This window comes from Metopolophium dirhodum, chromosome 9 (genome assembly GCF_019925205.1).
Source record: "Metopolophium dirhodum isolate CAU chromosome 9, ASM1992520v1, whole genome shotgun sequence".
Lineage (NCBI taxonomy): Eukaryota > Metazoa > Arthropoda > Insecta > Hemiptera > Aphididae > Metopolophium > Metopolophium dirhodum.
This window is the reverse complement of record NC_083568.1, coordinates 13,210,547-13,224,788: the sequence shown is the minus strand read 5'-3', so window position 1 is coordinate 13,224,788 and position 14,242 is coordinate 13,210,547. Positions and strand designations below refer to the sequence as shown.

The 14,242-nt window shown below is 28.0% G+C and overlaps 2 protein-coding genes across 8 annotated transcripts in view; one reads left to right on the top strand and one right to left on the bottom strand.

Annotated features, from left to right (window-relative positions):
* Positions 1–14,242, bottom strand: part of LOC132951777 (uncharacterized) — a 260,467-nt gene that overhangs the window by 232,999 nt on the left and 13,226 nt on the right. The window lies entirely within an intron of this gene.
* LOC132951843 (proteasome subunit alpha type-7-like) lies at positions 10,910–12,022 on the top strand. Its single transcript, XM_061023846.1, has 4 exons — positions 10,910–11,006; positions 11,284–11,414; positions 11,678–11,857; positions 11,930–12,022. The coding sequence occupies exons 1-4, from the start codon at positions 10,922–10,924 to the stop codon at positions 12,020–12,022; spliced, it is 489 nt and encodes a 162-aa protein (XP_060879829.1). The 5' UTR covers positions 10,910–10,921.

Below are 14,242 nucleotides of genomic sequence, written 5' to 3'. Positions count from 1 at the left end.
CATAAGGATAACCGAATACATTTAAATCTAAATCTTACAAAACTTATATCAAATAATGAAATAAATGCCTAAGTATAATAGTAATTAATGAAATACCTACTTTTTTTTTCTTTTTATTAATTACTAACTATATCTAATTATCTAATTATACATCAATAGCTGCGAATGTAAGTTGTCGACTTTTATCCTCAAATATTATATACATTTTTTCATTATTTTTTTTAAAGCACTTTTTTGTTTATTACATAGTCAATAGACAATAGGTGGCTAAAAAGTTGCATAGAGTATAGACATTGGACATAAGCTTTTAAGTCATGTCACAGTGGCAGATACAGTGTGAGTACTTAATTATGGAGGGAAAGGGGGGGGGGGAATCTGTATTTGATACATTGAATCCACTTCTGCATTTCAGTGGAAAATAGGTTTACACAGTGTATTTAGGGCAAATACGGAAATTGAGCTCAATGCCACATCAGTACATCACCCCTGGATCTCCACTGGGTCGTGGTATGGTTTAGGCTAGAATTATAGCTAGGCAATTGTTGAAAAAAAAGCGAAAATAAAAAAAATTATGTTGAAGAAATTAAAATAAAACTCGCACACGCAAGCAAAAATATATTAATCGTCACGGGCTCATGACTACAACTATAAAGGCTAGACTCCGTACAAGATAAATTAACTTTTAAACTTATCGTCTTACTGTTACGGATCCTAGTACCTAGGTACACTATGTATAGCAACAACATTTAGAAACCAAGGACTTTCAGTTTTGAGATTCGGCTGGTTTAGATGTTAATCAAAGACACAAAAAGGCGCAGAGCAACCATTATATTTTTATGACGAACCTTGGATCTTGCTCAATTCCAAGGATATTGTGTCTATATTATTCTTAATTAACACAATAATAAATCGGTGACGTACATAAGAAATGCCAGAACGATTGGAATAATAAAATTAGAACTATTCCCCGAACAACCCGTGAATAGATGACGTGATGATGAGTTGTTTTAAAGGCCAAGATTAGAGGTAGATCGTAGATACCTATAAGGAAATCCGAAACACACCAATATTTAGATGTATTTTGTCACTTAATCCAAAATACTTTGACACGTCAATAATGGGTTTATTATTCTAAAGGCAAGACTTAAAAAAATGACATTACTTTGCATTATTTTTGAACCTGTGTTAATTTAAAATAATATTAATTTTGAATTTACAATATGATTATTTAATTGTCTACGATTACTTAAACGTATAGTCACTAATATAGTAATATTTATCATTTCAATAGGTTAGGTTATATTCAACGATATATTTATCGAACTGAATCTTGATTAATATTAAATTCATTCATATATTAAATTCATTCATATATTAAACTCATAATGTTCTCGAAGAAAAATGATTGTCCTATCATTTACCTAATACGTGTATTTTTAAAGCAAAGTGATTTTATAATGGACTATGGGTCAATACTTTTACAAATTACGCATATAAGACATAAGTATAGCTACGTATAAAAGTATGTGGAAACGTTTATGAAAATATGTGGTTGATAAAAAAAACCGAATGAAACGTAGTTATAGTATGCAAACAATTCAATGAACTTTCGCATTGTTTATTTTATATTCGTATTTGGATTCCACGATAAACAGGGCGTTTTGCGAAATCATTGTGTACAATATGCAGTACGTCATACAACCACCTCTTAATAAACAACACTCACCTAGATCTGAGCGTGTTTTCCAAAACAGAACCAGATAGAACTCATGGGCTAAACAAAACGAAGTACAAAGAAGGTAGTGCAATTTGTGTATGACGGGAAAGAGTGCGAGGAGGAACAAGACGGAAAATCAAACGGCTGCGGCGGACGGCCAAGACTTGCAAGCCCACCTCGACGTGTTGTATAAATTATTTAGCTCAGCTGATTTTGTATTATTCCAAAGCTGTGAGGAAAATGATATAATATAATTTAAAGTATCTATATAGTATGTATTATCAATGGGAGAGAACTTATTATATTATACGCATACGGCATGGAGGTATATATATACCGAGTATATAGTAGGTAGATAGGTACAAAGAGAGTGAGTAAGGGAAAAATGAAGTGAAAAAGATATGTGCTCGTTTCCACTCACGTTACAATAATACGTAAACGAATTTATGAACACTGTATAATAATAATAGTAATAATAATAATAATAATAATAATAATATGATATTATATATTAATATAACAACACTCAATCGAATACCAGTCGTATAAAGTATATGTAGATACTTGAGTAAAAGTATTCAAATACTTTTGAAGTACTCCAATGTACTTTATGTATTTTATGCTTTTGAAAAGGTAATTTTTTTCTTGTGTTATCGCTACATGCGGTGGTGAACCATTATTGCTTGAAAAATTAAATGGACAAAGTATTTTAAATACTTTTTTTAAAGTGTCTGTATTTAAAATCAAAATAATGTACTAATTTCTAAGTATATTTTCTTTTTAGTAATTTAGTATATCTACTTATTTTCTGTATTGAAGTCAATCGCGTAATCGCGTAATAAATCAATAGATTGCGAATGTCAACTGTAGACTGTAGTTGATGTTTAAGGAATTAATAATTATAATGATAATTTAATACACAATATGAAGTGCCTTAGTATTTTTTTTAAATTATTGTAACAGTATATTTTCTGAACCACCACATATGCCTATTGTATGTTTATGAAACTGTACTCGCGAATATTCGTAAAAATCATATTCTTTTCCGTGTGACTTATATCCAATCAAAACTTCAAATACCTTGACAAATAAAACAGGTGAGTAATTTATAATTACACAAAGTGTTACGGTTTAAAATGTTTTACACGATCAATAAGTAAACGTCAAAATGAAAAAAAATTGATTCAGTTAATTATAAAGCAAAACAAAATTAGGTGATAATGGTATTTTTTTACTCAAAGTTTTCGACAAAATTAATTTCCTTATTTTGTTGTATTTTAAAAATAAATAATCGTAAATACTTGAAATTTTTATCAAATGCTTATATTAACATTTTCTATACATAGTGTAATTTTCAAAATATTCTGAATATTTTTATCTTATTTATATACATTGAGATTTTCGATTTTTTTTAGTTTTTTTTTCTATAGTAAATTCAAAAATATTAAAAAGCTTAACAATTTAATCCAGGTTCCTCATAAAGTGATATTACTAGGTTTTAAAAAAAAAGAGTTCTTAAAATTGGAATTTTCTATTTTTTTACTAAGCACTCGTTAAAAATTAAAATATTAACTTAAATACTTTAAAAATAGGCATCTGTTATTAGACTGTCGATTACATACAAGGTAATAGGGTGATCATTTAACGTAACACACTCATTATTTTGATAAATATTTATTTTGCATAATTTTAAGTCATTATAAAACCATATTTTTCAAGTTTTTTTTATTTATTCATTGAAATTATACATAATAACAGAGCAAAAAAAAATATTTACAAAAATTATCTTCCTTCTTTAAACCGGGATTACAACATCACAATTTATTTTTTATTTCATATCTGATGTAGACTATTATTTAGACTTTAGAGTCTTCCAATCAATAAAAATTAAATTTTGGACAAGTAGTTCATAGTATAGTATATTATTTATAACTTAAAACTTGAAATGGAAAAAAACTGTGTTTATATATTTTTTAGATTTTTTGGTTACAGAATAAATTACTAAGAGGATCCTTGTTTTAAATCTCCAATCCTTAACTATTATACGTTTAATTTTGTATATATTTTTAACTACAAAATAATTTTAAATTTTCAATATGATACATTTTGTAAAAATTTGAACTTAAAATGCTTTAAAAAAAAAACTAAAAAAATCATAACTATGTATTTTCAATATTTTTAAACTGATGTTGTAACAATGTGTGAGGGTCTTGTATTAAATTTTCAAACTTTTTGACCCAACGAAGAAATTTACATTGACATTTATAGAAAAAAAAAATTATACTGTGCAAAAAAAAAATATTTTCAGAAACTTTAATAGTTTTACGTCTCGTAGCATAAAATAATATATCACAACAAACCGTATCGTAATATTATATGAAATCGACTTATTGGGATAAACCACACTATCACATTACCAGAAATCGATACCTACCTGTAGTTAACACTTTACATTGATTGAGAACGTGCTCGAAAACTTGGGAGTTAGTATAGGCACCTAAATATTTGTACATATAAAGCCCCCATTGCCATGTATCTTGATCATGTCTATTCAATATTACACTGCATAATCGGCACAATAACCTAAGGGATTTAATAACCCATTATAGTTTCTATTAGCACGGATTATCTTGGCTTTCATTGATGACAGCATATTATTATTAAGTTAAACCACACGCAATCGCAATGGTTTACATTCAATAATCTTTTTTTCAAATTGATATTCGTGTTTTTATTATAATATTGTACATTTAAGAGGTACATAACTGGAATACTCTAAACTATACGTCATAATATGATTATTCAATTATCCGCATTATAAAACTTTTGTTCGCCTTTATTTTAATAAATGGTTTTAAATTCACACAACAAATGGATCAATTCATACTGTTGAAAGGTTATTATAACAATTAGAAAATCACACTATCGTTAATATGTAGCCGATAATTATCACAGTTGCCCACTACTCCATACAAATTATAATATTATATAAATAATTTGTTAAATACCAGGATTTTAATTTGAAAACAAATTCGTATATAAAATGTGACTTTTTGCATAATTTAATCTTTGCCACAATAAAAAGTAAATATATCTTTTCAAAGCAATTGCATGGGTGAGTTCGCCCAAAAAGTATTTCAATCAACCGGATTTCCGTTGACGGAAAATCGTAATGGATGCTTTTTTAAACTGATGTATAATAGTCAAATTGTCGTTTATTAAGAAATACATTCGGCAATATACTTCAATAGTTTAATACTGCGCTTCTCATCCTGAACGGTAGATATATACCTATTACAAATAATGTCTGTCATTATTTAATTTTCAGTGAGAAATATATCTGACACGTTTGTAAGTATGTGACTTTTAAGATATAAAATAACATTTTCATAAATCTATTTATTTATTCAACTGTAATTAGTTAGATACCTTTATGTATGATTAATTTTAGGGGCATTTACTTCGGTACATTTACAGTAAAAAACGATGATGAAAAAATTACCCTTATTAAAAATATCAATAATAATCCTACCTACTTAAATATAACTTAATAACGTAGAAATATTACGCCAGATATTCATTTTAAAGGTTTTTTCTTGACTTATATTGTTATATTAAGCTATAGTACTATACTTTCAATTTGCATATAAATAAATTAAAAGCTTTTATAAAAAAAAATATATATACCTACATATGAAGTTTCAATGACAACCATTAGTTGCATTTCGAAATACAAACTAATACATATTTCAATATTAATTGAAAAAAATCCAAACTTTATTGAAAAGGTTCGTTTAAAAATTCACACTTGGAATAAAAGGGTAAAAGGTTAAAATTAATGTAAATGGTGATTTTAGTAAATGTAATTTTTCAAAGTATTTATTAACAATAATAAAATGTATGAATAATTTTATTGTATAAAAATATAATGGATTAAACGTGCGTTAACAAGATTTTTTTTCAATTTTATACTATAACAATATTTAATACCTATGTAATAATTATTAAACCTAAAAATCTAATTTAAATTTAAATCAATTTTAGTTATTTTTAAACCTTTAGTGCTCTATTTTTATTTCATTATTCCTCCCATTACAGAACTTCATAGAAAATTAATTATGAACTTGTGTTTCGTATGAACTGATTTCATTTGCTATTAATTTTAAAATAAATTAAACTACCTATAGACTATATTCACACGTTTGTATACAGTATATTATTATTTCATGTATTTGTGCAGCGACCATTTAAATCATTATTTTGTATTATATTTTTTTACTTGTAGTAAAATGTTATGACAGACCTACTATTATACATTAATTTCAATTTAATACATACAAACGTATAATATATGTGAAATAAATGATTCGTGCACTGATGTTTATGAAATCAGCCGATTATTGGTGTACCTAGGTACCTCGTCATAATAATAATAAAAAAAAGCACGTTAAATTATTTATGTGAAAATTTTAGTTTAACATATATTATAGTCAACGCATGTACGTATAACCTACCATGGAATGTTCTGCATCCGTAAACACGGGGCACTGAACATTTCTCCGCATATAGCATAGTATAAAATTAATATTATGATATAATATTATCGACTCTTAAGCAATAGGTTTATTTTTAACGAACCACTCCGGTACTCTATTTTTTTTTAAATTAATTAATAAAATAAAAAATACTAAATGTTTGTACCAAGTTCTAAATGTACAATAAATTGTTCAAAATAAGAACATGCGAATAAACAAAAAATGATCTTCATTGTTTGTGTTGTCTGTCGGTTAGTATTTTAGAAAGGTGTCTTTCAGCCTAGGTTTTGATGATTTTCTCCGATTTTGTAATGTAGAGCTCCTTTGGTTTTATTATTTATGTTATTGTTGTAGTTTTAGATTCTGAGCGGAGCAATGAATGTATTGATTTTGCAATGTACGTTTTTATTTATTTTTTTTTTTATATAATATGTCTTTGTACACGATAAACAGTCAAAATAATGCTTCGATTTTTGACTTCAGTATCTTGTTTGGTGAAAAAGTAAATCTAGTTAATGCATTGAGGCGGTCAAAATTCCTAGTAGTTTTCAAAACCACTTGGAGACACAAAAAAAAAGTTAAGGAAAAACAGGAATTTCAAAATCAATTTTGGTTTTTGGTTTCACTCTTAAACAAATAACCTTAGATACATGCAATTTTAACGCAATGTTTATATTAGCACGATTTATACACCCTACAATTTTCAAAATATTTTGACTTGTTTTGATCTGTTAACGGATATTTTCAGTTTCCAATATTTTTTGGTTTTTTTTTCTATAAATGTTAATACAATTTGATATCCACTTGTTTATTGATATTTTTATTATAAACATTTATTTATAATTCTATAGCAAAATTTCCATTTCATTTCTATCACTGCATTTTTTTTTATAATTATTAGTTATTACTTATTACTATACTGTTGTTATTATATTTTTTTCGTGACTTCCAATCCCATACTCACATTTTTTATTGGTTACCTATCCATGTCGATAGGTATTGCATCCCGTGCCATTGTGCAGTAGCTGTTTGTTTCACATGAACCAAGGAGCTTTGAGTGCTATTCTTAGGAATTTGTTTTGGAGAATTTGCAATTTATTATTTTCGTTGCGAAAGTGGCAGCCCATACTGGGTATGCGTAAGTTAGAACTTAGATAGAAGTGGTCTTATTATTGCCGTATATATAGTAGAGTGAGACTTTCACTTGCGGGGTTGAGTTGTGGTTCAATAGAGGGTTAGGATTTTGATCCTTGTGTATTCTTGGTTTAGTTTTTTATTTATCTGAATTTTCCAAGTTTCTTTTTCTTTTAGACGTACCTACTTCTATGTATTTTCACTGAGTCATCCGGGTTGTTCCCTAGGAATTTTTGGTTGTTAATTTGTACTAAAGCTACAGGATTTACTTATTTTCTCAAGGTAAATATCTTAGCTTCACATTTGGTGAGATTTAGGGTAGGTACCTAAGTTTCCATCAGCTCGAGAACCACAGTCCGGTACTATATAATTATTCCGAAGAACGACCGAATAAGAAATAAAACGAGTTTATAACGACTATAATAAATGTATGAGACAAAGTACCTATATGACGCATTATTAAAACGTATAATGTACCTATAATATTAAAAATATGTATATAGATACCTGATTTGTTTTTTTTTGATACGCCGTGTATAATAATATTACAGTATTACAACTGTGAACTGTGTTTTTTCGTGGTTGGCCAAGGACGATTTTGAATTATTGATTACAATACGTAATACAATTTTAAAAATATTTTAATTTAAATATAAAAAAAAATTTAATTAGGTATGGATTAACATTAATGCATAATAAATGTCTACACCCAACAACGTGACATATTTTAACGATTCATAAAAAGATGTATTTTATGGAAAATAATTGTTTCGGATTAACACACGAAATTAATTAAAGATTCCGTTAAAATATAAATTCACTACCTACAGTATATATTGTATAAAGCTCAATTTCTTCGTATTTCACCTTTATTGTATCACTTTCAAAGATTTGGATTTAATTTTGAACACCATAGCCGCAACAAAACAAACGACTCAAAGTAAAGTTTTGTAGCTTTCCCCGAGTGCAAATATTTGCTCCAAAGGATTAAATTTAAACTCGTTTACTGAATTACAGACCATACATAAAATGTATTAAAACAGGCGATATTACCGTTCATCATATCCCTTTGTATTATAACGTCTTTCATTTGAACTTTAAGGAAGATCTTAAATAGATTATTTGAATGCACAACACAATGACATTATCTAAAAACTATTTAAAATATAAAATTGTTACAACTACCAATTACTTCAAAAATCAATAATTTGTATAAAACCAAATAATTATTATCTGATACTGTGAAAACACTGTTTTATTTTGAGTACATCTATGGTAAAACTTAATTTGTTATAAGAACTTTTACACAGCTGTTTTTTATACATTAAATTTCATTCATCATTCTTAACTTTACGCGTGTTGGTGTAGGTGCTATTAGATATAAAATAGTAAAATGTCAACAACTACACAAGAACGCATCATGGCCGGGAACCACTTGGTAAGTTAACTTTGAAACTTGTTTGTTTCTATAACATGGGTAATTTTTTCTCAGATTTTATAAATACAATTGGTTTGCTTTTAAGGTCGGTATAGTTGGAAATAATTGTATTGTCATTGCTGCCGAAAAATTTTTTGAAAACCAAAACACTATTTGTTCACTGGATGGTAAAATCACTGTCGCCTGGTCAGGTAAACCTAATAAAAATGTACATAATAATAAATTTAAAAGCATGCCAATCAGATACAAATATATATTAGAAATTGAAACGAATATCAAATAAAAAAAAATAACAATTGAGGTAAAAAAAACATATTATTTTACGGTTTTCAAAAAGGAATAATACCTACCACAGTATATCAAAACTACTCAAATGTATAATAATATATATTGCGTGAATATCAAAAAATGTGTATTTATTTAGAATGATTGATTTGTATGTTGTATACTTGTATACAATATTACAATATAACATAAAATTAATAGTCCGGCTAAATGTGCCCTATGCTCCGGTGACCACACCGCCAACTTCAGGGGTTGTCCTGTTCTCCAAAGTGCTAAAAAAAAAAACTCAAGACTCCTCAATGTTTCTCCAGTCAAAGTTCCGGCGCTTAACCCTCATTCCAGACCAAAATCATACGCTGAAGCCACCCGGACTCAAGATTCTTTCACAGATAATTTTTCCGTCCTATTTTCTAACTTTATCACTAATCTCAATTCTTTAATCAGTCCTCTAATTACTCTCCTCTCTTCATTTCTTCACACATTAATCCCCAAAACTTCCCTATCTCCGTAGCTATATCTGTAAAATGTTTTCCATACTAATAGCATTGTTATTTCTTTATCTGTCTAAATAGTATATACCTTTCTAACTTTAATTGCTTTCTTATCATGTATAATGTACAATATCTTATTATAATATGTATGATGTATAATTGTTGAGCTGTAATAGTTTCCGACTAAAAGCTAATAAAAAAAAAAAAAAAAAAAAAAAACATAAAATTAGTCACACAAAAAAAAAATATTCAATTGATATCTTCTATGTGACTATGTATTGTATATAGTTAATGTTTGTGCCGTAGACCGGGTGTCACCGGTTTTTGCCAAAAATTACCTTTCCGTTTTCCGCCAATACCTTTTTCCGCCAAATCAGAAAAAACGTCATTCCTTTTTCCGCCAATTATAAATTATAGAATTTCAAAGTTTGGGAACCCTTACGTATCATAATACTCATAACGATAAACCTATGGTTTATTTTGAGATATAATAGTCTATATTATGGTATATAATATCTTATATGGTGGGTTTTAAAATTTTATAACTGTATGCGTCTTTATCTACATAAAAAATATTATTTCATAGATAATATTATCTAATTTGTCATCTGATATCATGCTGCAATAGTTGGTTCGATTTGTTAGAAATATTACGGTATTGAGTACTGAGTAGTGACTAGTGATCACCGATCAGTGGATAGTGTTTGATGTGTTTTAACTACAGTAATGTCTGCACAATTAATTACAAGTAAACGCGAAAAACCACAAATTGTGATTGATAATTTTAAATTTAGTAAGGCATATAAAGGAGTAAATAAAATTCGTTGGAGATGCATTAACAAAGTATGTGATGCAAAAGTATATACTTAATAAGTAATAACTGGAAAAAATATTATTATTTTTTAACTCTATAGTGTGCAATTATTAAATCTTTACGTAAGGGTTCCTAAACTTTAAAATTCTATAATTTATAATTGGTGGAAAAAGGAATGACGTTTTTTCTGATTTGGCAGAAAAAGGTATTGGCGGAAAACGGAAAGGTAATTTTTGGCGGAAACCGGTGACACCCCGTAGACCATAGTTAATACTCTAATAAAATAGATTTTATGATATTTAAAAGGCACCTACCATTAAATATTGTCAATTTACAAATTACTTAAGTAGGTAAATATTTTTTCCAAATGTAATTCAAGTAATAAAAGAAAAGTTTCTGAGCATTTAAAATAACTTTTTACACTTTTTTTGTGGATAAAAACTATTAACTAACTGATAAATAGTTAATCAAATTACATTGTTTCTAGGATATTCATCCACTGCATTGATGATTGTTGACAAAGCTAGGATATATACTAACAGCGTACATGGACTGAATTCACCAGGTGATCGTGTCACAGAATTTTTAATTGGTAATAGTAAAATATTATCTCATTTATAGACTTAAAATTATTTATAAAAATATTTTTTTTTACATTTTCTTTCATAACATACCTTAAATAATTATTTAAAATGACCTTATACAACAATTGTACAAAATCAAAGTATGGTTTAGTGAACTAACCATGCTTATTTAATTACTGATTAAAAAAAAATTGTTCAAGTAAGTATTAGGTTTTTTAAAAATAATTCTACTTATACTAAAAATTGTATACAATAGTTGAAAAATAATTTTTATTTATTCAATAGATCCTGAAATCAGAGTACTCAATAATCTACCAACTTTGCCATACACTGAATCGTTTATGGTTGCATCTTGTGATAATAATGGACATCATTTATATGTCACGGACACATACGGCACCATATCACATGTTCTTGTAAGTATTATTATAGTTTACTTATTAAATAGGTAACAATTATTATACTCCCGCCCCAACGCCTGTTGAAAAGGTCGATGGTGGATGTCTTCTTTCTTATGCAACTGAGACAAGTTACCTAGTTACTAGTACCTACGCGAATTGCATATTTTTATGTTGAATAGAATGTGTATATCTTTAATCTTTTGAATAAATAACAAAAAATAGTAACGTATGGTTATTAATTATATGATAATAGGATGAATGATTTATTATATATTTAGGCTAGTGCAGTAGGAAGAAAAAGTGACCTGATAACAAATTTTTTGGTTGAAAATTATTCAGCTGCTAACAAAAGTATTTTAGGAACTATAGAGTTTGCTTTGAAGACACTGTGCGTAATCACTGAACCAGACGCTAAATTTATTGATGTTTCAGTTACAGCATTTAACAGACCATTCGAAGTAAGTACACTTTTTTAAAATTTATCTAATAGAGATCGTTGAAATATTAAATTGGATTTCTTATTATTTTAGGTTGTTGATAAAAGCATAGTCAGTCAATTTTTATCAACAATTGAGTTCTCAAGAATAGTTAATGCTGCGGTAAAAATTAATAATGTTATATGATATTATGATAAAAATATTTTCTAAAATGTATGTTTCTAAAATTAATTTGTATTGTAAAAATTATATCGTTATTAAGATTTATTCTTTTTTTTTTACTTGCTAAAAAATGATATTATAATACTATAATATTATACAAAAAAATTGACTAAAACATTTTTTTGTATCAAAAAATCCTAAAATATATAATTTTGTTTCAATCATTATTTTTCTTTATTCTAATTTCTTTATTAACTTTCTTAAAAATGAAAAATTCCGGAAAGTATTACTGACATCAGTCTAACACTATAAGTTTTCAAAATAGAAGATAATCTTCCTAGGTAATAGTTTTATAACTTAAGAACATTTTTAAACTAGAAGTACCTATTGCAATGTATCATAAAAAAATAATACATTGATCTAATTTTAGATAACTTTAATCGAAATAGTATAAAATAAAATAAGCTCACTTATATTAAACTTTCATCAACTATTGTTGAACAAAAAACAAAAGATGCAATCAGCAGATTGAAAACGAATAAATAGTTAAGATGAGAGTATTTTTTATGCTAAGACAGCAAAAAAAAAATAAGAAATGCATTGCCCTTCCAGGAATAAAAAAAAAATCGTTACTCTTTAATAAAGTGTACCTATTTTAATTTTGAATAGTTAATTTCATTTTTAGCCTCACTCATATATAAATATATTATGTTAATACGTTTGTACCTACGATTAATAATAATACTTCATAGTTCATATACAATATTATAATGTATGATTATGACGATAAATGGTAACTATGTAATTTGTGATACAAGCAATACAACACAACATTCTATTTCACCAATTATAAATTTATAAATTAATTAAATGATACATAATATAACAAGTCGATAATTTTGATATAAAACATTAAAACTGATATTATAAAGGACTTGGAGCGGGGAAAATTTAGCCATAGGCCACCAAGGCACGTGCCTAGGGCGCAATACTTTTGGGGCGCAATTTTTTAGTTAATTTTACTTTTTCATAATTTCATTATATTTACCTAAATTTATATTTTATATTATTTTTTTTTTGTATACAACTTGCATGAAACTGGAGAATGGTTCACGAAATCACGTCCCAGTAACGTTTTAATTTATAAGCTATAATAACCTTGCCGTTTGAGTTTAATCCTGCGACCGGCGTGCGCTGCCACCACTAGAGGTTCGACATCGACACTCGACGAGGCAGTTGCCGGCGTTGCCTATGTTAATGCATGGGAGGTGGTATACGGGTGTGTGGCTTAAACACATACAATATTGTGAATGGCCCTTGCGCAGAACGCCAGCCAAGGCAGTCAAATATACTGCCTCGGGTGACCGGGTATATTGTATATAGCCGCTCTACTAGCTAGGTGGGGGACAGCTCGCACAGTGCTTAGCAAGTAATAATAATTATTTTATATTAACTGGAATGATCCGCCTCACCCCGCACCCGGCACCACAATAAGTGTGCGCGGGCGCGCGGCCACCAAACTATTTTTTTATAGTCTGTTCTTAGAATACTGGAATTTATTCTGGAAATCAGATGTCTTGATAAAGTAGTTAATAATAATAAACATTGTGACGACGCGCGACGCTGACACTGTCGCCCGTCTCCTGCATGTATACAAATGTACTTATGCAAAATTGTATTAATATTTATTTGTTTAGATGGTATAATGGTATGTATAAATATAAAAATACCTAAGTACAATTTTTATAGTTTTGTTTTATTTCATGGAACATAACCTCCCCCCCCCCCGTGGGAGCACGCCAATGTACGGGGCGCTAGTGTTGTAATGCCTAGGGGCGGACAAATGGTAAGTCCGCCCCTGACTTGGAGTATTCTTTTATTATTGGAATGTGAGATAGATGCAATTGTCATTTCTATAGAGATTGTTCTTTCAATAAAAAGCATTGGATGCACTCTAGAAAATAGAGCAATGAACATAACTTATTAAAAACCGCGCTAGACATTAACAGAAATTATTAAACCTTGAATATGAATTACCTACATTATAAATATAAATATATAGTAAAATCTTAATTATTAATTTATTGAATATAAATACCATAAAATAGTATATAATATTCCAAATAATATCGACTTTCACGGTTTTAACTCACCAGAGTCTGACATTTTATTGTTATTATTGTATTTGTTTTGTAGTTCCATGGAGTTTGCGTTTACAAGGTACCTATACCTACTACATCCCAC

Coding starts and splice junctions, on each gene's coding strand:
- LOC132951843 (XM_061023846.1), top strand. CDS start 10,922: ATGATTGTTGACAAAGCTAGGATATATACTAACAGCGTACATGGACTG. Junction 11,415..11,677: donor GCACCATATCACATGTTCTT/GTAAGTATTATT, acceptor TTATATATTTAG/GCTAGTGCAGTAGGAAGAAA. Junction 11,858..11,929: donor CATTTAACAGACCATTCGAA/GTAAGTACACTT, acceptor TTATTATTTTAG/GTTGTTGATAAAAGCATAGT.